The sequence below is a fragment of the Lissotriton vulgaris genome, chromosome 10 (assembly GCF_964263255.1).
Source record: "Lissotriton vulgaris chromosome 10, aLisVul1.2, whole genome shotgun sequence".
Lineage (NCBI taxonomy): Eukaryota > Metazoa > Chordata > Amphibia > Caudata > Salamandridae > Lissotriton > Lissotriton vulgaris.
Window position 1 is genome coordinate 276,540,970 of NC_141698.1, and position 24,523 is coordinate 276,565,492.

The 24,523-nt window shown below is 47.4% G+C and overlaps 1 protein-coding gene across 1 annotated transcript in view; it reads left to right on the top strand.

Moving 5' to 3' along the window:
* The window catches only part of PTPN23 (protein tyrosine phosphatase non-receptor type 23), a 599,643-nt gene extending 575,491 nt beyond the window's left edge, over positions 1-24,152 (top strand). The window contains exon 25 of the mRNA XM_086941008.1: positions 17,774-24,152. Within this exon, the coding sequence (XP_086797134.1) occupies positions 17,774-18,355 (582 nt within the window). The 3' untranslated portion in view covers positions 18,356-24,152. The remainder of the gene's footprint in view (positions 1-17,773) is intronic.
* Positions 24,153-24,523: the final 371 nt, after the last annotated feature.

The window sequence follows — 24,523 nt, forward strand, 5'->3', positions numbered from 1 at the left end:
TTCCATGATAACGCATACCATATACTCTTAAGTGCATTATAATCCTCGCGGTTAAATGCTATCTTTGGTATTGCTTTATCAAAACATGTCGAGTAAGGTGTCATACGAATTGGAATACTACCCCCTCGCCAATTCTGGCGACGGGATTAGCATTCCACCCTTCTAGAGGGACACGACATGTATGTAACTGTGAACCCCGGTTAAAGTTAACTCAAGCCTCAGCTCCACAAAATGGATGCTGCCACCACAGACACGAGTCTGACCCCCTGCAGCTGGGAGTCCTTCCAGCGAGGGGAGCTTGGACAAAGGGTTTCCTGTCAGGGGCGGTGCTAGCACCATCCCAGACAGGGTTTTGTGTATCCTGGGTAGGCAGGGCTTTACAGGAAGGTGACTGCAAGTGGCACCCCGGTGCTCACTACGCATCTGCCGGCTAGAACCAGTTACAGGGGCACACCAGCCCCTGGCCTGGGGAAAGTCCGGCATGGGAGAGGGGTGTAACCACCCCCCTTCCTGGTCCCACCCCTAGGGCAGGACCTAGTTGCGTACCCACCCCTTTCTTTAGGATAAAGGCAGGAGCGCGGGGACCCTTCCAAATTAGATCATCTTTGAATCAAGAAACTACTTTCCACGAAAGGAACTCTCGACTCTTCTCAAGATTTCTCCCTTGTGACTAAGGAGTAGTCACCCTGCATCCGCAGGCACCATCTAAGAACTCTGCGGTTTGCTGCACGTCCTTCCTCCGGAATCCGACCGACCAGCACGACGAGACCCGGCTTCCCTGGCACCTCTGACCTCTACCTACCTCTACAGCTAAGCTGAGAACCGTAGGTGCGACGAGACCTCGAGGGACCGGCCATCATCAGAACTGCACGACTTCTATCCAGCACGACCGCCGAGGGATCCTCTGGTGAGTGCTTTGGGGTCCGAGAATCCCCGACCCTGAGCAGCTCCAGCACCGAAGTCCAGCCCCCCAGCATCTCCACGATCTGCGTGGGGCCCTTCTGCTTTTTGCTGCTCACCGCGTTGTCTGGCAACTAGCCCGCTGGCTTGTGGCCTTCCCGACGACGATCAACGACGACAACACTGCTGGTCTGGTTGCTCCAGACTGGCCCTTGCTCCCTTCCAAAAGAGGAGCACCCCGGACCCTCCTGGTCCACTCCAGACGCCATTTTAGGTCCACCGCGTGGGCTTCAATTTGCCAAGACTTGTTGCCCAATCCTGGGTCCAGCGACGTCGACAGCATCAACCATCGTGGGACAGCTCGCACCTCCATCCTGGTCGCCGACAACGCCTCCTGGTCCGTGAGTCTGCAGAACCCAGCGTCGCCCACTCACCTGGTCGAGGTGACTACCATCCGGTGCCCCCCTGGTGCCATCTGATCACTGGCAAGTGGTCAAGAACTTGGTCCCCTCTGCTTTCAGGTGTCATTAAATCTTCGATCCAGGCTTGGATCACTTCGAACAATCTTCACTGGTCGCCTGCCAGCAACTCTTTCTTCAGGCTCCTGGTTCGTCAACGAGGATTCCCGACGTCTCTTCAGACCTATGCAGCCGCAGCCCCTGGGCTAGGTAACTTCGGCATTTCGGTGCCCCAGCATAGCCTCACTATCCAAGGGTCCAGAGTCACTGTCGTTTTCGACCTACCTTATCGGGTTCGCCCGAGAACACTAACTTTGTCTTTACTAGCCTCCATAGACTTTGTCCCGCATCCCGCGTGAGAGTGCACACTCTGCACCCGAGTCCCCTAGGCCTCCTACTAGTGATCTGAAGGTTCAGTAACGTAGTCCTAGCGATTCCAAAGCCTATTAGTCCAGTACTTACCTGCTAGTAATTTCGCATTCCACTTCCATAGTATATGGTTTTCCGTGCCCCTCGGGCATTTGTGTAAATTGTGCAACTTAAAGTATTTTCGTAAGAGTTTTGTTGTGTGCTTAGTACCCTGTCCTCATAAAGAGTACAGGGCTGTTGTGATCTAAATAAATACACTGTTTATTTTCATAACACTTGTGTGGTGTCCTTTCACTTGGTGTTCAAGGGGTATATGTGATGGTATAACAGCTGGCTTAACACGCCCTCTAGAGTTTAGCCCGAAGACTGCTCGTAGCCACGCTACTAGGATAGCTGGTCTATAAGGTTGACTTACAACCAATCACCATAAGGGTTGTTTGGACTGATACAAAGTGCTCACTAGAATACTGAACATTATATATCAGGCCAACTTCTCACAGTGAGTTCTTTGTAAAAGCTGGCCGAGAATCCGTCAGGGCCCGGTGCTTTCTTACATTTAAGGGTTTTGATGGACGCTGATACTTCCTGTAGAGTGAGTGGAGAGTTTAGTGCGGCATTGTCTGCATCGTTGAGTTTTGGGAGGCCAAGTGAGTTTAGTAACTGTTACACTCTTCTGAGTTAAAGTCTAGATTATTCTTGTACAGGTCTTGGTAAAATGATTTAAAGGTATGGAGAATTAGGTCCTGCTTCGTTTGGATGACATTGTTACAATCTTTAACTGCGCCGATGTTGAATTGCTTTTTTTTATGTTTTAGATATGATGCCAAAATATTTCCTGCTCTGTTGCCCTCACAAGTCCTAAGAGCATTGAACTTATTGACCCAAACCCCCGCTCTTCTACTGAGTATCGAGTTATATTCATATTTCAGTCTAGTAAGGTCGTTTAAAATCAGAGAGCTTTGAAGATCTGCCATATGAGCGGTTTCTAGGTTTTTAATGTTATCTTCCAGAGTGGTCAATTCCTTGTTTAATTTTTTGTTAGCTTGTGCTCGAATGCCAATGATTACCCCTCTCAAAGTGGCCTTGAGTGCCTCCCATACATTCGCGATTTCCGATTCAGGGGTGTCGTTTAGGTTGAGGTAGTCTAGGATGGCAGCCTCGATCTTTTGTTTGTTTTCCGGTTCAGAAAAGATTTCGTCATTGAATCTCCATCTCTTAGGGGGGAGAATGGATCTGGAGCCCACTAGTTTGGTCTGAATGCTTGAGTGGTCAGAAATCAATTTGGGGGCAATACTAGTTTCCTCGATGAGGTGTGTGAAGGGGCTATTAATGAGGTGTGAAGGGGCGGTTGTCGCAGGCTGAAATAGCAGGCAAGGAGGCCGTATATAGTGAGCTATGGTGGTTTATTAAAGTATACAAGTAAGTCCCAGAACAACAGGTGGTGTGACTCCCGGGACGTCGGGTCTTGTCCTTCCGCGAGGAGGGTCTTTGTCCGGTCCTTCTTTCCTTGTCCCGGATCCCGTCTTGTTGGCCTTCGCGTTGGATCAGATGTCGGGGAGGTACCTCGGAGGGCAATAAGAGAAAGAAGGGACCGTTAGACCAGTACTGTGGAACAGCAGTCCTTCCGACACCACCACCGGATACGTGTGGGACCAAGAAACGAAGATAAGTGCGGAAAAGGGGAGGAAGGAGGGCGAAGGAGGAGGAAGGGAATAGAGAGGGTGTCCGAAGGGTGAGTGATGGGAACGGGCAATGCAGTGAACGTGCTTTACAAAAATATACAGTGAGAGTATCTCTAACGTGCTCCGTGTCTAAATAGGAGAGTCTTTACACTATATACACTGAGCACCTAGGGTGTTCAGAAAGGGGTACTAGGTACTCACGCGGTCCGCCGTAGCCCTCCGATGGACTACGGCCGCTCTTCAGCCACCTCCTCAAGGACTCCACCAATCTTCTGACCATACGTCTTCTTCCGCTCTCTCTGCTCCGTCGTCCTCTCCGTCTGCCTGAGAATCCTGCCATGATACTCCGACCGGGTCCTGGGCGCTGGGATTGCTTTTCACTGTTGTAGGGGTGGGACTTCCGGGGTCGCATTCAATTGCTTCCTGTTGGCGGCGTCCGGGGATTGGTTCCTGCATGGAAGAGAGGGGCGGGATACTTCGAGTCACTGTTGCCGCCCCGTCATGGTGGTGTGTTACGGGCTTTCGGTAGCGGGGATTGTTGTGGGGGCCCCTGGATACCGGTGAGTCGGGAGGGGTGTGTAGTCCCGGCGGGGTTGGACGCGGGACAGGATCACATACCCTTCCCCTAGCTGTCCTACTAGTACGGGTCGGAGAGGAAGGGTAGCGGGATAGAAAGTCAGCGTTGCCTTGCTCTGTGCCTTTCCGGTGGCGAGTGTTGAAGTGGTAGGGTTGGAGGGACAGGAACCAGCGGAGGACTCTGTCATTATGCCCTTTGTTCCGAGCCATCCACTCCAGGGGGGCGTGATCGGTGTAAATTGTGAATTCCCGTCCCTCCAGGTAGTACCTAAGGCTTTCGATGGCCCATTTGATCGCTAATGCCTCTTTCTCAACGACAGCATAATTCTTTTCCCTGGGGAATAGTTTGCGGCTGAGAAAGAGGATGGGCCTTTCGTTCCCTGTTTCGTCTTCTTGGGAGAGGACAGCGCCTAATCCTTGTTCAGATGCATCAGTCTGTAATATAAATGGCAAGGTATAGTCAGGGCTAACCAGGACCGGGCTGGAGGTTAGTGCTCTCTTCAAGTCAGTGAATGCCTGCCATAACTCAGGAGTGGGTTCCTTAAGGGCGAGGTCTGTGTGCGTGGTTTTCTTCAGGAGATCAGTGAGGGGGGCCGCCCTCTGGGAAAAATTAGGAACAAACCTCCGGTAATACCCCAGGAGACCTAGGAACGCCCGTAGGTCTTTCTTTGTTCGTGGGAAAGGCAGGGTCTGGATCGCCTCGGTTTTGGCCTTCTGGGGTCGGATAAGCCCCTCGCCGAGAAGGAAACCGAGGTATTGGACGGTTTGGGCGGCCAGGGTGGTTTTTGCGGGGTTAATGGCGAACCCAAAGGAACCCAGGGAGGACACCACCTCAAAAACGTGTCTTAGATGTTGCTCCCAGCTGTTACTGTAAATGACGATATCGTCCAAATAGGCTCCTGCGTATTGGGAATGCGGCCGCAGGACCTGGTTCATGGCTCGCTGGAAGGTGGCAGGGGCCCCGTGAAGCCCAAAAGGCATAACAAGAAACTGGAACAGCCCCTCAGGTGTAGAGAAGGCGGTTTTCTTTTTGTCCTGGTCTCTGAGGGGTATCTGCCAGTACCCCTTGCAGAGATCGAGGGTGGAAATATATTTGGCCTTCCCTATTTTTTCCACCATTTCATCGACTCTCGGCAGGGGGTAGGTGTCAAATGTAGACACCTTGTTGACCTCCCGAAAGTCGATACAAAACCTGACCGACCCGTCGGGTTTGGGAACAAGGACGATCGGGGAGTTCCAGTCGCTGACCGATGGTTCGATGATCCCCATCGTGAGCATGTCCTCGATCTCCTTTCGGATAACTGCTCTGCGGGACTCTGGGACTCGATAGGGTCTCAATCGTACCACCTTTCCGGGTTCTGTCTCAATGCAATGAGCGGTGACCGAGGTCCTTCCTGGACAGGAAGAGAAGACCTTGCTGACGGGTGCCAGAGCGACACGGAGGGCCCTTGTCTGTTCAGGGGATAGGGAGGGATCTAGACAGGAATCAAAGGGACAAACAGAGGGAAGGCCTGACCCGGTAAGGACAGGACGGGGTCCTTCCCATTTTTTTAGAAGGTTGACGTGGTATATTTGGGTTGTGCCCCTTGTGGGATCCAGCTCCACCTCATACGTGACCGGGGTCACCTGACGCCGAACGACGTAGGGACCCTGCCATTGTCCTAGGAGCTTCTGGTCCGAGGAGGGCATCATTAGAAGGACCAAATCGCCTATGGCGAATACACGGGTTCGGCTTCCTTTATCGTATTGTCTTTTTTGTGCATCTTGTGCTTTCTCCAGGTTCTGTTGGACTATTTCGCGTATCTCGGCCAAATGAGTTTTTAGGTTCTCTACATACTCGGGCAAGGGTCGAGTGCGGTCGGGCTCTGCCTCCCAGGCTTCTTGTGCCATGTCCAGGAGAGTGCGAGGAGGCCGACCATATAACAGTTCATAGGGCGAGTACCCCGTACTACTTTGTGTTTTGCAGCGTATCGCAAAAAGGGCGAGGGGCAACATCTCTTCCCAGCGTCGGGCTTCCAACCCTATCAGTTTTTTTAACGTCTGCTTCAAGGTAGCGTTGTAACGCTCCACCAGACCGTCAGTTTGCGGGTGGTATGCTGATGTCCTGATCTGTTTGATGCCCAGTTGTGCACAGACCTGTCTGAGAAGAGAGGACACAAAAGGTGTGCCCTGATCAGTTAAAATCTCCCGGGGAAACCCCACCCGGGTAAACATCGTGATCAGGGCTTTGGCTATATGTTGTGCTGTGGGTTGCCGTAACGGGAAAGCCTCAGGGAAACGGGTGGCATAGTCCACTATGACCAGTGCATAGCGGCATCCACTGCGGGAGGGAAGGAGGGGTCCTATTATGTCCATCGCTATCCTGCTGAATGGGACGTCAATGAGTGGGAGTGGCCTGAGAGGAACCCTGGGTGGTCGATATCGACTGGTTTTCTGACATATGGCGCATTCGCGGCAATAGGTTTTTACCCGCTGATGTACCCCAGGCCAATAGAATTTGTCCAGTATCGCTTGACTAGTCTTTTCATCCCCGAAGTGCCCTCCCAACAGGTGGCTATGTGCTAGGAAAAGGACCTTGTCCTGGAAGGGGCCCGGGATCAATAACTGTGGCTTCAGGAGAGGCCCTCCCTTCCGATATAACAACCCCTTTTGTTTGAAGAAGTAGGGACCTACTTGTGTCGGGTCTTCTTGGTCCAGGGCCCTTCCCCACGCCTCTTGAAGAAGGGGGTCCTCCTGTTGGGCCGCCCTGAACTCTTGGTCGGTTTGCCATGGGTGTTCTGCGACGGTCACAGGGTAGGCATAGGCTGGGTTGTTCTTCTCCTTCCTTTTCTGGGTCTTTGTTTTCCGTGGTTTGTTCTCCTTAAGGGTCGTAGGCAAACCTTGGGAATATGGTGCCTCTTTCCACCACTGGACAAGGGAGTCGGTGGTATCCTGAAGGAGCTGGGGTAGGCCGGGATAATCGCTTCCCAGGATGGCTTGTTCGGGCAAGGCCGGCACAAGACCGACTGTGAGGTCAGTACCAGGGTCTCCGGGGTGCTGCACCCGTACCTGAGCGGTGGGGTACTGTTTTGTGTCCCCGTGGACGCACTGTATAGCCACCATTCCGGTAGGTTTCCCAAGGGATAGAGTCAGATCTTGAGGGCGGAGGACACTCTGCCGGCAGCCAGTGTCGGCAAGGGCGAGGACCTCCTGGCCTTCAATAGACACGGGGCAATGGAAGGCAGGGGGGGTGTCCCCTGGTACATGACATACGTAGTTCCTAGCAAAGCCTATCTCCATCGGTACCTCCTTCTGGGGGCACACCCGTGCAATGTGTCCAAAGTTGCCGCAGTTGTAGCACTGAGGGCCTGGATTGGGAGGCCTGTACGGGATCGGAGAGGGCATTAGAGGTGTTGGTTCTTGTCTTCGGGGTAGCAGGGGACGGGGAGGACGGATGGATTGCAGGGGATGTGGTCGGTGGACGGGCTCTTCCTTGTGACGCTGCATGTCTTGGGCCCGTCCATATGCACAGGCTATTTCAACCGCCGTCTCGAGGTTGAGCCTGGTGTGTTGGCGCACCCACCTCTGGGTTGGTGGGTGTAGGGAGTTCAAGAACTGTTCTAAGTAGATTTTTTCTAGGATGTCTTCTTTGGTGGAGGTCTCTGGTCTCAGCCACCGGTTAGTGAGGTCCTTAATCCGGAAGGACAGAGCCCGGGGATTTTCTTGGGGTCCTTCTTTGGCCTGTCGTAACCTTATCCTGTACGTGTCGTCATCAACACCAAGACGTTCCAGGATACAGCGTTTGATGTCGGCGTAGGGATTGTTGCCCTGGATATTGGCCTGCTGGTAGGCGGCCTGTAAATCCCCCGTCAGAAGGGGACCGAGGTATTGGCCCCATCGGTCTGCGGGCCAGTTTGCTGCCTGCGCGAGTCTCTCAAAGTTCGTAAAGAAGTAGTCCGGGTCTTCCCCCGGGACGTACTTCTGTAGCACTACGGAAGGCAGGGAGGCTGTTGGTCTTGGTTGTCCGATAGCGTCGGCTAGTTTGCCCAGGGCCTGTTCCTGTACAGTTCCTTGACCCTTGAGCACGTCATGGAGCTGGCCCCGGTCGTCCTCTGCGGTCTTTAGGAATTGTTCCATTAACTTCCCGAGTTGTTCCTGGGAGTCGGCCATGCGTTTCATGACGGCCTCCATGCTTTCAGCGTATCCCACTTCTGACACCAACTGTGAAGGGGCGGTTGTCGCAGGCTGAAATAGCAGGCAAGGAGGCCGTATATAGTGAGCTATGGTGGTTTATTAAAGTATACAAGTAAGTCCCAGAACAACAGGTGGTGTGACTCCCGGGACGTCGGGTCTTGTCCTTCCGCGAGGAGGGTCTTTGTCCGGTCCTTCTTTCCTTGTCCCGGATCCCGTCTTGTTGGCCTTCGCGTTGGATCAGATGTCGGGGAGGTACCTCGGAGGGCAATAAGAGAAAGAAGGGACCGTTAGACCAGTACTGTGGAACAGCAGTCCTTCCGACACCACCACCGGATACGTGTGGGACCAAGAAACGAAGATAAGTGCGGAAAAGGGGAGGAAGGAGGGCGAAGGAGGAGGAAGGGAATAGAGAGGGTGTCCGAAGGGTGAGTGATGGGAACGGGCAATGCAGTGAACGTGCTTTACAAAAATATACAGTGAGAGTATCTCTAACGTGCTCCGTGTCTAAATAGGAGAGTCTTTACACTATATACACTGAGCACCTAGGGTGTTCAGAAAGGGGTACTAGGTACTCACGCGGTCCGCCGTAGCCCTCCGATGGACTACGGCCGCTCTTCAGCCACCTCCTCAAGGACTCCACCAATCTTCTGACCATACGTCTTCTTCCGCTCTCTCTGCTCCGTCGTCCTCTCCGTCTGCCTGAGAATCCTGCCACGATACTCCGACCGGGTCCTGGGCGCTGGGATTGCTTTTCACTGTTGTAGGGGTGGGACTTCCGGGGTCGCATTCAATTGCTTCCTGTTGGCGGCGTCCGGGGATTGGTTCCTGCATGGAAGAGAGGGGCGGGATACTTCGAGTCACTGTTGCCGCCCCGTCATGGTGGTGTGTTACGGGCTTTCGGTAGCGGGGATTGTTGTGGGGGCCCCTGGATACCGGTGAGTCGGGAGGGGTGTGTAGTCCCGGCGGGGTTGGACGCGGGACAGGATCACATGAGGATATAATCTATCCTCGAGTAGGAGTTGTGAGGAGGCGAGTAGAAGGTGTAGTCTCGGCTGTCAGGATGTTGGAGTCTCCACGAGTCGTGTAGATTGAATCTGGAGCATAGACGGTGTAAACTAATATGCGAACGTGTAGGGTGGTAAGAGCAATTCGAGTGACGGTCGGTGATTGGGTCTAGTGGCAGGTTGAAGTCACCTCCCACAATTAGTAATTCTCCCTGGGGTACGCATTCTAGAGTCGGGGCTATTAATTCACATTTTTGACATCTTCACTCACAAGGCCCCTCACCACCACAGCACCAAACGGCTATTGGAAAAAAGATCTCCACCAAAGTGCCCCTCATTGGGTGCCGTCGGGTATTTCAGCGCCGACCCGACAAGGAGCAGTCCGATGATGAAGCATGACACCCTTCTGGGGGTGTAAGGGTCCTATATTCCAATAAAATGGATTTCCACCTCTGAACTATTCACAGTTGAGCACTTCTAGATCCCTTCAACTGGCTCAGTTTTTAACTATTAGGAACAGCATATTACTTGTTTTTCTCTTCACCTTAACGTAGTCCTCACATTTCTGATGTGCACTCCCTTCGAGCCGCTTCACGGCTGTCCTATGCAGCTTCTCACCCTCAAGACAGTGTTCTTCGTCACCATAGCATCAGCGCTGCATCGCAAGCTCATCAAGCTCTGTCTGTCAACCCACCCTACACTATCTTCTTCACTGACAAGATGGTTTTGCAGACATGGTTATCCATTTTGATAAGGTTCTGACGCCATTCTACATCAATTAAAACATCACCTTGCTGATGTTCCATACTCCGTCTCACCCCTCTAAGGAGGAGCAGAAACGCCATTGCTTGGACCCAAAGGAACGCTGAACTTTTACATAGATCATACCAAAGAACATCAGGTGGATGGTCAGCTCTTTGTAGGGTTCTCTGAGGTAAAAAAAAATCAGGGCTGTGTAGAAGAGAACTATCACCCAGTGGATCGTCCTTTGCATTAAGATCTGCTACGCATTGACTAAAAAGAAGCCTCCAGCTGGACCCCATCCTCATTCTACCAGGAGCAAAACTGGTACCACTGCATTGGCACGCAGTGTCTCTCTACAGGTCATTTGCTAGGCAGCTACGGGGGAGTCCCACCATATATTCATGAAGCACTATTCTTTGAACATTCAGGTTAGACGAGAGGGGCATTTTGCCTGCTAAGTCCGCAGGACTTTCTTGTTTGAGTCATTCAGAGACCAACCTCCAAAAAGTTACTCCTTTGGCATCTATTCAAAAGGTGAAGAATCTGCGCCTAGAAATCTAAATCAGAAATACAAGTTGCTTCCTTTGGTAATGCTCTTTCTGGTAGAGACTATCTGACCACACCAGTCACAATTTGCTATTGGGGTTTTGCTTCTGGGGGCATGGACGGCAACTGACAGTGAAGCGGAAAGTCGTCATTGCAAAGCCACATGATGCCACCTACTGGCTCGCAGTGGTAGTGTTGAAAAAGATTCTGTATCCAGTCTGACACCTGGGAAATCTTCAAAAGGTGAGAAAATCTGGTTAGAGTCTCTACCGAGACCGAGCATTACCGAAGGTAAGTAGCTTGTTCATCGTGGACCAGTCTGAGAGTAGTTCGACCAGCAGATTTCTCACCTCTTGAATCTCGAGGCAGTCCGATATGTGGCACCATGGTTTTGACTTGACTCTGCATCGCCCCTGATTGGATGCCACAGAGAAATGTATGGCGCCACAGATTGTGCTGATGTCCAGTTCTTCTTTTTTCCACTCCACTCCCCTCCATTCTGAATTCTTTTGGACCAAAAAAACTTATGTCCATGCAGCCGCATGGGATGAATGATAGACTCAAGTATAGTCGCTTTCTATAAGCTTGTTACCCTTGGAGTCTTTGACTTTTGATTCTTCATCATTTTTTTTCTTTATTGTTGAATACCACAGCTAATGAATGTCTGCCTTTTTAATTGCCTGACAGTAACATATTGATTGGTTTAATGCAATAAGTAGATCCTTGTTGCTGTGTTAATGTATTCATGCCAAGGTTCCATTTACTAGCACCGGCCATACTGTTGCAGTATTAGTTTCAATGAACTTTAGTTATCTTTGTGTGGGAATGGGCGCTCTTGACACTGTCCCTTTAAGCTGTTTGCACCTAACGCTCTTTTAAACTCCCGGTTCACACCGAGGCATCACCGTTCCTATTGAGGTAGCAGGTCATTTTTATATACTGCCCGGTAAGCGTCTCATTCAGCATGTTCCAGCATGATTGTTCACCGTTGTTTAACGTAATATAAACAGCCTCTTAAAGGCTGTTTTATCTTGGCGCATGTAACATGCTTTAACACTATGGTGGTCATAAGGAAAGAATTTCAAGCGCACGTAACTCGAGTGAATGCACCATGGTAAAAGACTTGCCTTTTTAAGCATAACCGCAACGCACTGATGTTTTATCCAGCATTGGCACAATGACTTGTCACAGCTGGTGTGTTTTTGTGATTTACCAGTAATACACTATATTCGGTAAACGCACTGCTTTAGTCACAGACTTTTATAATAAGCTCAGTTCGTTCACAAATTGGTATTTAAGCACATCATTTCTCTTGAGCATAATGTGTCAGTATACAATTGACCCAAAGCATGGTTCTCGCGAAGACGCCTGCATCTTTTTCTTTTTCTGCACTTCACTCTGCTTTTGAAGTAGTTGTGACCACTGGCCTGCATGGCAGACACACGCACCAGAGTATCTCTTATTAGCTGTTAGGCATTTTACTTTTTGGACTGTTCAGTAAAGTCTCCTGTTTTGGTTTCCGAAATACAGATGCTACCCCTGATGAAGGATCACCTATGACCTGAAATGCATTTGGATGTATAACAGTGTGTGTATGCATCACTATATTATATGGATACCAGGATATTATTGGTAGACAAATGCCTATTGATTGAATAAATCAACCAAAAAGCAAACTACAACCACGCACTAAGTGCGATAACTTTATTAACTTGGTCAAGTCTTTTAAGAAACATCTGTTTCCAGCAAAGTGCTCCAGCCAGCTTAGAGGGATCCTCCCTCTTAACATACTTGTTATGTCAACTGTTCATCTTTGCCACTTTCGTTGGCTTAAATCTAATAAAATCTGTTTTTTTTAAAAAGGGTTTGATTGATATGTTCCCCCAAAATCATTTGTTATGCCTCAGTGGGGTGTGAACTTGGTCTTGACATTTCTCATTTGCACACCCTTTGAGCCTATGCACAGCTTGTTCCTTAAAGCTCTTAACAATAAAAATAGTTATTCTAATTGCAATTATGCCAGCATGCTTCATGAGTAAACTGCAGGTGCTGTCGGTCCAACTATCATTTTCTGGACAAATTGTTACAGAGGACCGAGGCGGCCTTCCTATCAAAGGTTGTGACTCCCTTCCACGTTTGCAGAGGATCACTCTGCCAGTGTTTGTTTTTTTTCTCCCCGCCCTCCCCAAACCTCAAACCTCGAACGATCAAGGACTCAATGGCAGTGACCCTAAGAATGCTTAGCTTTTACTTTAAATGGACTCTTCTTAAACTTAGATTCCTCACCTTCTGAATACTTCCAGGTGTCAGAATGGATCTGGAGACTTTTAGAGCAACTCTCCTGCGTGCCGATAGGTGACGTCATGTGGCTATACGCTGACGTGACATGCCAGAAGAGACACATAGACTGCATGTAAGGACCACTCATGCATGCCAACATCAGTTCCTTTCTTTTCATGCCTTGCGACGCGGATCTTCTCCCTTGCCTTTGTCCAAAGTTTTTCAAACCCATTTCTACAGTGTACAAGGGAATTGTGGAAATGTCACCCCCATAAACTACAAGGTTTAAACCATGCAGATGTCTGTGTAGTTTTGTGGTACCTGGGGTTGGATCACTAGTCTAAGGCCTGCGGCGACTGCAACCAGATGAACCCTAAAGCGATACGGGATATAGTGAGGCCAAACTTTGTCACCAAGCACAAGAAGATTCAATGTGGTGAACAGTTGAAGTCAAAAGGAAGGTCTTGTTCCAGAAGTTGTCCCTACTGCAGACCGTCATCACAGAGTAAGTCGTCGACGACACAGAAGAAATTCAAGCAGAAAACTGCTCATTCCCACCACTCCCTAACTCCGAAGACGGTGCGAGGGCATCGGTATGTCTCCCGGTCTTCCTTCTGATCTCCATTGGAGACTATTCCGAGCTTGATTCAGATGTTCCCTGAGTTTCCAGGTATGCCAATGATCTTGCTGCAAGTTTAACCCCTCCCATGCTGGTGACGAACCCCAGCCGTCACGCCTCGCGGTGGGTGTGTGCTGATGACGGCTGGGTTCGTCACGGCCCGCCCTGTTCTTTTGTTTACCGCACAGCGGTAAAATCGCGGCCGCAGCGAAGGGGTTAAGCCTTCAGGTAGGCTATGCTGTGTATATTTGTTACTTTACCAGGCTCCTTCTGGAATTCCTTTGGACTCCAAGGATCCATAGGGGCCTCCAATCGAACGACAGCCGGCGGGTCTGCTCTTGTTTCTGTCCCTTATACATATATTGAGTTTAGCACAGATTCCAGTCCATGCTCAAGTTTTGGCATCATTACCTGCTCCACTTCAGCTTGCTTCGACTCTGATGCCAGATGAGGATATACAGCCCAAACTGAATCCACCACAAACCGATTTTGTGACCTTCGCAGAACCACTTGGCAATTCCTCTGATCCTGTGACCTTGCCACATCATAGGGCTCAGACCTTACACAATTTCTTTGGCACGGATTCAGATAACGACAATTTTGACGATTGGGACGATTATGCTCCCAAATCTGATGAGGAAAACTGGTATCAAGAGCTTCATCATGCCATGTGCTTTACACATCTCTTCATACTGGCCTTGTATCTCTCTTAGCTTCAGCTAAAGAGGAAAGCTCCTCTTTTGCTGTCGTGATGTAAAGGAAATCTGAGGTGTTGGATTTTTCAGTTGCCAGCCATGGAAGTAAAAGGTCTTGTAACCTGGTCAGGCTCCCACAGAACCACTGTTGCCATTCAATGAGGCACTTACAAGCACACTTTTAACCAACTAATCCAAGACCTGTTCAGGGCCACCCACTACTAGACAGGTTGCTCATCGCCATCGCCCTGCACCTTCCACCATTGCCTTCCTAACACAATATTCAACACCAGAGAGTCTGGTGGTACAGGCTTCCACCAGCAAGGCCAATTCTAACGACTTCCCTACCACTCCACCAGATTGGGAGTCAAAAAGTATAGATATATTTGGCAAGCACATTTCTCCTCCACAAGCCTTGCTAAAGGTCAGTAAATTCCAAAGTCTCTTCGACTGCTACTTCCATGCCCTTTGGGACACAGTGGCATGAGTTTCCTTCCGGCGTCTCTTACCCTGCCTATTCATAATGGCAAAATTGGTAATAAGATCGGGACTGGACAGAGCTGTTGGGACATGCCATTGGTGCTAGTGTGGCTCTTAGGTGTTGTCTGAATGACATCTACTGGGTTTTCTGGGGATGTCCAGGGATCCTCAATGGATATGATGTTCCACAGTTAACATTATTTTGGCAACAAAGCAGACTTGGCCTTTGAACATTTCGAGGGTGGTAGAGACACAGCACGTTCTTTGGGCCTTTCTGCTCCCACAAGGCTGTTTCATCAACAATTCTGCCCTCTCTGTGGCTATGCCAGAGGGTTCCCATTTTGCCAGTGCTAGACTCCTCCAGCCCAGCAGACCTTTCCGCCCTTTCGTGGTACTTCGAGACAACGATGACAGTAGGGACAATGTGGAGCTGAGTTCCTCGCCCCTTCAGCAGCAGGAACCACAAAACCGCTTATATTGGGACCTTGGCAGCCACATGGCCACAATGAACTGTAGTAGCCATCACTGCAGACAAGTGGCTCCTACAATGGTCTATTGATGCTATGCCCCCTCATTCATTTCTATCCCTCAGCACCTTCCACCGCCTGCTGATGGAGGACCATCTGTCTGTCTTACAGCAGAAAGTGCAGGCCCTTTTGGCCAAAGAGGCCACATAGAGGGTTCCAGCCTCAGAAGTAGGAGGTGGGTGTTAATGCGTCTACTTCCTTGTGCCAAAGAAAGATGCAGTCCTTCGTCTTATTTTCGATCTTCACCCTCTTAACGCTCTCCTGTGGAAGTCCAGATTCCAGATGCTCACACGAACCCAGGCCCTGCTGCCCTAGACCCTGGAGACTGGACCTTAAGAATGATTATTTTCACATCCCTGTCCTGTGGACCCACAGACTATACCTACGGTTCACCCTGGGTCTGGAGCATTATCAGTTTGCATTTCTCCTCTTTGGCCTCACCACTGTCATTCATATGTTCATGAAAGGGATATCGGTAGTCGCAGCACACCTTTTGGAGGTCGGGAGTACCAGTCTTCCCCCTATTTCAATTACTGGCTGCTAAAGGTTGTCTTGCCCCAGGCAATCGTTAACCACCTCCAGATGATGGTGACCCTCCTAGCGTCATTGGGGTTCACTATGAAGATGCCTAAGTCACACCTGACTCCTTCGAAGATGCTCCCTTTTATCGTAGCCATTGTGAATATGGTGTGGTTTCTTTCTTTTCCCATGAACGGAGAGTCCAGGACATTTAGGCTATGTCCCCGATGTTTCACCGTCTGTTGACTTACTGCATCCTGCTGAGGAAACATGCCATAAGGCATATGCAGGAACTGCAGTGGGACCTCTAATCTCACTGGGCACATAAGGCAGATTTATCAGATTGTATTCAGATTGCAGGCAAGGCTGTGAAAGATCTGCAATGGTGGTTACTGTACCGTGATTGGGTTAGTGGCAGGCCCCTCTCTGTTACTCTTCCCGGAGCATACGGTACTCAAGGATGCATCCCTGCTGGGTTGGGGAGGCCATATGGGAGAGATTGATACCATATCAATCGATTAGAGTAGAGGGTGATCCGCTTGCCGCTGAAGGGCCTCCTACCCACCAAGTGAAGGCTGGTGTAGGAATCACCCTCTGCACGACTGCTATGTTGTACAGCAACAAGCAGGGTGCTGTGTGATCTTGGATCAGGAGGCTCTGCTCCTCTGGGACTGGATAGACTACCAAGGAATTCCTTTGGGCCTGAACCACCTGGCTAGACATTAAACCACGGAGCGGATGAACTGTGTTTCATCTGCCCAGCGGATCACGAATGGCAGATACACCCGGAGGTTGCACAGGCTGTCTTCCAGTAATGGGGAGAACCCTGGCACGATCTTTTTGCCACTGCTGAGAATGCGCCTTGTCAGCATTTCTGCTCGGTGGAGTTTAGAAAGCAGCTCTTGTTCAGTGACACGTACCATATTGAGTGGAACTCAGGATTCCTGTAAGCCTCCTGCCATTGTGTGTCAGTCCAGTATTCTAAAGAAGATCGAAAATAACTGAGCCCAAGTAATCCTAATGGCACTGGATTGGAGCAGGAGAGTGTGGTACCAAGAACTCCTGGGCATGAGCATCTGTCATCCGAACAACTGCCACTTCGGGAGGATCTGTTGTCACAGCAGCAAGTCATTGTGTTGCACCTGTGCCTGCACACTTTTCCTCTCCATGCTTGGAGATTGAGCAGCGACAGTTGAACTCCTTCGACCTGTACCCAGAGGTCATTGATGTCATATTGACAGTGAGATGTCCCTCCATAATATCAGTATTGGGACCGATTTGTGAATTGGTACAGTACCTGTCAAATGGACCCTTGATTGGTAAATGTGTCTGAAGTTTTATTGCTAGTTTGCCCCTAGCCCGGCAAGTATTTGCTTTGGTCATGGTTATTGGCTGCTTATTGGGGCTTTCGGCTTTCTTGCTTGACCAGCCTTTGTTATTCTGCAGTTAGAAATAGCCATCAGAAGAACAAGTCACTTACCTTCAGTCACGATGTTTCTTGTGGTTAGTCCACCTAAGTGCAGAGTTTTCACTGCCATCTAAAAGGTCTCAAGTTAGAGAGTCAACACTGTCTCTTTCAATATGTTCTACTCTGCATCTGAGGGTGCCAAAGTAGGAAATATGAAACTGGCATAAGAGCACAGGGATGGTGATTAAGGGCCACTCTGCGCTGCACGGAGTTCCCTCAGAGCTACACTGCCCGCCTACTGGCATCCAAGAGCATTGATGAAAGAATTCTCCGGATCCAGTCTGACACCTAGAGATATTCTAAGGTTGCCGAATCTGTGGTTACATAGAGTACCTACTAGAAAGAGCATTACCAAGGGAAGTAACTTGTTCATCTAATCTGGCACTTTAAAGAGTTTCAATAAGGAATCTGTAGGTGTAATGCTATCCATCTGACACCACTTTACTGAACGTAAGTTAATTGTTCTTTGATGCTGTAGAGCAGGAAATATTAAAATCGTATCAATATGTGACCACCTTTAACGAGGAAATCTTTAATTAGCAGGAAGTAACTTTCTTGCAGGGCCCACCTTCTATAGATCTACGTTTTCACCTTTTCTTTAAACTTTATTTCCATCCTTTGTTTCTCCCTTTCAATACTGTTTCCAGATATGTTTGTCGGATGTCTTAAATAATGAACATCCCATTTTGGCTTTAGATAATATTTGTGATTCTGGTTTTCTGTTTTTTTCTAGCTGTATCCACTCCAGGATCCCCAGGATATTGTGCTGGGAGGAGATATGCCCATCAGTTCAATCCAAGCTACCATTGCCAAGCTGAGTATCAAGCCACCTTTGGGCGGCATGGAGCCGACTGTCAGTTGGCAGCTTTCAAACTGTGAAACTGTAATGGAGCCTGCAAATGCCCTGGCTTCTCAGTCATTGCCTTCAAGCCTCTTCCAGCCTGATGTCACAGAGCCTGTGGCTGTACTGCCCTCTGAACAACTGCTGGAGTCTACCCAGACGGTGGTGCCTGTGATCGACACACCTGTAGCCAACCCTGAGATTGCCAACAACCACATGCCGGAAGAGGTGGAGCCAAGACCCAGCAGAGAATCCCCAAGCACCTGCACAGCACCTTCCTCTTCCTCCCTAGATCTTCTGGCATCTTTGACTCCTGAGGCTTTTAACTTAGACAGTTCCCAGAAGGGAAAGCAGAAAATGAACAAGCAAAGCTTTCTGCAGCCTCAAAATGGTGAGGGGCTTTCTAGTGGAAGCAAGGCCACCGATGACCCGCTCAGCATGCTGGACCCTTTATGGAGGCTCAATAAAACCTGATATTAGGTGTGAAGAGACTTGCAGCGCTCTCAGTGAGTCTGGTTTCATAAACAACATTGGTACTCTATGCACCTTTAATCAACATTTCATTGTAGCCTGGTTGCAAAACTATTTAACGTTTATTAAAACGCATATTTCTACAGATCATTAATCCTGATAAGTCAAAGTTCAACCTTGCCACACTCCTGACTCTTGATCTGAAGAACCTATAATCAAAAAATGAACAACTGTGACTGATGCACACGCACCCCCTTCCCCCAGCCCCACCCCTCCTGCTCCCTAAGTTTAGGAAAGGAACTCTTTTAGGAGGACAGAGCTTTTACTGAGCTGATTCCACAGCATTGGAGACGTATGCGGTTACAAACTTAGTTTGCATGTCAAGCCACCATTTCTGAGCTTGCAACCTTCCTGGGAGTAATTCTTTCTTATGCTGCTCAACATTGCTAGTGCTGTAAATGAACATGCTTCATTGTCCATGACTAACTGTTTCTGTGCATGCTATTGCTCATAGTCATGAAAGTCAAGAATGTGCTTTGGGTCCTAGGCAGAGATCATGTTTAATGACTGAAAGATGTCTACCTCTCACCCTCCAGCTCATATGTGGAAAGCCAGAGGTGGTGTGGCAGTCGCAATATCATCTGCCTACTCTTGCACAAGGATTACTGCAAATGTGTACTAGTTTTGCGGGCACAGGCCTAAATATGCTTGTCTTCAAGTCTCCCCATTATTAGATGAGCCTGTACACACGTGGGGTAGGAGCAGGAGAGGCTGAAGTAAAAAAGTTTGAAATACTACAAACCTAATTCTTGAACCATGTCATACTGCAGAGGATAACCTAAAATGAAGTGCTACAATAGAGCCTTCTTCACCTTGTGATGCCTATTGTTTGATACAGTCTTAAAAATTGTGCATTATTTATAACAGCTCTCCTCGCCAGAGCAGATGGTTACCTTTACCAGGGTGTTGGTTTGCCTAGAATGGAGGATGCCCCCTAGCTCTAGCAACTCATTTTGTTAAATAGGTAGAGTTCTTGCAAATATGCCTGACTACAAAATGAGAAGCATCCCAAAATACATGTCCACCTTAAAACAGGAAAGAGGCTGAATATTGGCATCATTCATTATGAAGAAAGAAGTTTACTGTTAGTGAGCCCCAAGAATAGGGCTAAGTCCCCAGACACTGGGCCTGACTAAGGAAAGTAGAAAGAGCACCACCATTAGTGAGGGAGATCCCAGAATGAAGGAACAGCTTGGCCTTGATGAACTTCACGATCAGTGAGTCTAGCAACAGATTGGAGAAGAGTTTTGAGTTCAGTGTGTCAGGCCAAATGAGAGAGAAACTCTGGGCAATTAGGCTGCAAAACATGGATTCCAGTAGGAACACGAGTTAACATGGCTGAAGAAGGGAGAGGAGGACTGATGGGAAATTTTTGAGTCTAAAATGGACCGTATAGAATAGATCCCTGATATTTGTAAGCCTGACCACAGAATTGGTGGAACTGGTGAGTCCACTACGAAATGAGGGAAGATCCCGGACGTTGGTGAAACTGACAACTTGGTGAAATTGTGAAACATTAGTGAGTTTAATCTCAACGCACGTCCATAGTCCATTAAAAAGGTTGTTGATCTCTCAGCATTTCAACCGTTCTATATTACATTTTATTGGAGTTTCTTCCCTCCATCTGTTAGGCGAATCTCAGAGCTCTATCATTATTCTTTTAGTGAGCCTGACCCAAAATGAGGGAAATGTGGCACATATTTCAGTCTAACTCGAAATAAAGGGAGAACCTTGACATGAGAGGATCATCGCCGAATGACGTATGCACCGACACGTAATGGAGTCCAACACACAATTTGGGAAGAGCCCTGGCATTGGAGAACCTGATTACTTAGTGGGTTACATAAGCTCTGGCCTTAGTGAAATAGACCACAAAATGGTGAAAGATTCATAACATTAGTGAGTCTAGTTATATATGAAGATTGACTACAAGAGTTAACCTAGCCAAAGAGTTATTAGGAGAGATTGAATGTTGGTGCATATCACACAGAAAGGAGGAAGAACCCAGCAATATTAATGATGCTGTTGCAAAGTATGTAAATAAGTCCACTTTACATTAGTAAATTTGACATAGAATGGTGTCAAGCCCAGGAAATTCTAAGAAGGGACGAAAACTGTTTCTCTTTTCCGAATAATCTATATGGTAATATGGTGGTTTTGACTTGCATGGATAATAATGACAGTTTTTTGTGGCATTATATTTTAGAACATACATCAGTGGCTCTCTTGCATGAGGCAGAATCTGAATAGGGCATGTTTCGGTATATTTGGTAAACATCTGGACTTCCCTTCACCATCACCTTATTTTAAGTGACTATAATTTCCATGTTTCACATAAAACTGAAGCCAGTTAAAACTAAGTGCAACACAAAAAACACAGGTTGTTTGGATCAGAGAGTTATCATGAACAGCATAACATGCATTGAGAGCAAGCTTGATTTCCACAACTCTACTATGAAGGCCTCCTGTGTGTTCAGGCATCTTCTCCCAGTGTAGTCACTTGGTGGATGTTTAGCTTGACTTAGGATACCCTGATGTCTAACTGTAAGGGTTGTAGCACATTGCCCCTTTTGACCATGAAGAAAGGCTGAATTGTCAATACAAAGGTGCTCCCTCAGCCCTCAAAAAACCTACTGTTTTTATTTAATCTGTGCAAGAGGTTACCTGAAACCACTTTAGCTGTATCAGACTTTAATTTATTTTTAAATTGTTATTGTACTCAGCAGGTAAATACAGCACCTTAATAATTTAATTTTGTTCCTTGGAGATGGTGAAGTATTTTTTTTACATTATGAACACTATATATTTTCTGTGCCTAGGTGGTAAAGGAAGTAAAAGATGGGGAATGCTTCATGCATCCTGTGGCTAAGTTCGGTTCAGCACCATGTTTAAATACTAGCCTTGCAACAGGGAGGAGGCAGGTGGGAAGACTCTGAGATGTCAGGACTTCATTTTGTGGCTGCCTTGGAGGGAAATTCAAGGGGCCATTCTGAAGAGAAAATTAGTTGGCCATTTAATGTATGATCCGCTGCATCTCTTGAGCTGGCATTCATATTTGCTTTGAAAACTCTGGTGTGTCCTTTTCAGGTACACCCTTTCCATCTTTGTGAAGCAGACCAATGCATAGACAGGGCAGGATAAGGTCCGTTTATAAGTAGTGCCATCCAAAAAAGGAATTCTGACTTAGACTTTCAGATTCCATGAACTTAGATTGTCGGAACCCATGAGAAAGGTTCCATCAATTAGTTTCCAATGTTATCAGGTTTTTGTTCTCTGGTTCTGTCTTTGTGGGGTTTGGTTGCTTGCATTTCTCACTGATTTTGTCTTGTAATATTTGTTTAATTTTAATTTGTCCCTCCTATATTACATGTTTGGGTCTGACATTGTAGCAAGAACTCCAATGCCTTACAGCTGACGCATTTCTAGAACTATATTAGTTTAAGAAAAAATGCATATAGCCATTTTGCCAACAGAGGTGTCCTGTGATACTGGAATTATGAGAGATAATACTCAACGCGGGGGAAGATCATTCTATCAAAATGGAATTTTTATAGGGTATGTGAAGCCTGCCATGCTTCGAATTTGGCACTTAAAAACTTTACACACATACACTCTAGCAACAGATGCTCTACCCACTTAAATATCTTGCGAGTAGAGCTGCTGAAGGGATTTAACCCTGAACAGTCAGCCGTAGTGGAAAGGGCAGCACGCTTGTATGCATGTTTTACCGCATTGGGCAGATGTGTCACTTCTGCTGTACAAACACCTTCTAGCCAAGACCACATTTTACGTAAGAATTGAACGATAAGTAGAATGCTTACATTAATATCGGCCACTGGGAATGGTTACATTACAGTCCATTTTAACCTTTTGCTCACTATGCCACTTCCAATCGGGACCAATCAAATGCAAATCTGCCTTGGTCCTGTTGAAACTGACAGACTGTAACCCCTCTGCATTGTAATGCAACACACCCATCAGCGTTTGGCTTTTTTGGCTTCATCTTTGAGATGGAGCTTTGGTCTCATTGCAGAGTTATCTGTGCAACACCTGTGACACTTAGAGCATTCACTGAGGAGAAACAAAAAGTGATGGAACGTTCAAACTTAGTTAAGATCCAAGTCCTCCGAGTTCAACTTTCGTCCAATTACAATGTAGGTTATAGTGTAGCAGTGAACAGAAAAGCGGAACCTTTTCCACACAATATTTGGTCCCCTCCTCTTACGTGGACCCTCTTCTCCGTCCCTTTTCTGTGGGGTGTCGTAAAGAGCTATAAAAATGACCAACTAATATCCAGTCCCCAAACTCTAATATGAGAATAATTCTAGTGGTCAGTACTATCTATCAGATCTGTTACCAGATTGCCCAACCTGGTCAAAAACTTGCTCATGACTTTAAGTACTACATCCAACGGTGCCTGTTCTTTCGAGTAACTGTTTATAAACAAAAAAATATTTTATTTCATATGCGAATTTTACTTTGAACCTAAGGGTTCTGTGCTGAGCATTGCTCTATGCTATCTGCTGATACAGCACACCTTACAATGGTAATCAAATCCTCTCTCTGTCTCATTTTCTCCAAAGTAAACCATCCTAGAGGGTGAGCAACCATTCTTCTCAGGAACCTATTGTAAACATGTTATGAATTATTAATTTTCCTTATTTAATACATGGTGGCTAAAATTATAATGTACTCCTAAATTAGGCCAGTCTAAGAATGATATAGTGGTAACACTCGTTTTTTAGATGTGCTCTCAATCCCTAGTGTCACACTTTTCTTTGCAGTTCCCAGCACAAGAATGGAAATAGCAACATGTTATACGGTGGCAATAGCAACCTATTCATTTATTCTAAAAAAGGACAACTACTAATACCTGAACCGACGAGCATGTTTCCTTTGACCATCAATAAGCTGTCCAATGTTAAAGACGCTTGAATGCTAGTGTGGATAGAAAACAAGCCAAAGGTGAAATGCTTATTACATAACATTAGTTTGGAGAGCAAGTTAAGAATATTGTTAGCATCATACATAGTTATTTTTGCTAAAGTACTTCCACAATACCATTAGAATCAAAAACTTTGTTTTTCTCCTGTTCAAAGCATAATCGTTGGCTTCCAGAATAGTTGGAGAACAAATACACATAGTGTGAAATTCATCAATGTACTTATTTGTTTTAATGATGTGTAGGTTGTGTGGACCAAACGTGTGCATTTCAATCTCTGAATTTGTTTTTATTCTCCTTTAAAAAGTGGTAGTTTTGTGTAACTATTTGATGTGGATGAGGAATTCCCGCTTAATGATCAGAGTTCCCGTTCCACCACAAATCCTGTGTGTGGTGACCAGAGAGGTCCTTCATCGTGTGGGAAGCAACTTGGCTGAGAGGACTCGGACTCGCTCGTAGGCTGTGAAAAGCTTAAATATTGGAGCCTTAAAGCACATCAGCAGTTCTGCTGAATACCAGCAAGAGTACAGAGGCAAGTAAAAAAGAAACATCCATCCATATCCAAGAAGACGGTTCATGTGTTGTCCATCTCTGATCATTTAGGTGCCTGAGAGGTTTGACCCTTCTGCGATGATAATGCCAATAACACATTTATTTCGTTTTAGAGACAGCTTGGCTTACTCATCCGGCCATAAAGTGGACTATTACACAAAACGGCCTCACCATGGTGGTCCTGAGAATTGTCTTGCTACTTGTTGCAATCTTTTTGAATAAATTGTAAATAAAATTTAAAAAAAATTCAAGTTTTCTTTTTATATGCGATATATTAAACAGCTTGTGTTTCATCTCCATTGTCTATGAAACTATTGTGGCATTGTTATTGCTAAGATCTTTATAGTGCTCACTACAATATTATGTCTTGGCACTGTGGTGCAGTGTTGCCATTTATATAAGACGCTCAATGAGGGTCCACAGGACTGAATCATAGGTGAAGGTACCACTGTCACTACTTAAGTAGGAGGTTTTAACTTGGAAACAAAACCTAAAACACTGAGCTTTCTCTCTAGCTTAATCAGGCGTTGTGTTCCAGGAAGAACAAGAAGCTCCTGCTCTCCCATACTTTTCCGCTAGCATCAGTTGTAAATTTCTACCTGGAGAGACTCAGGCTC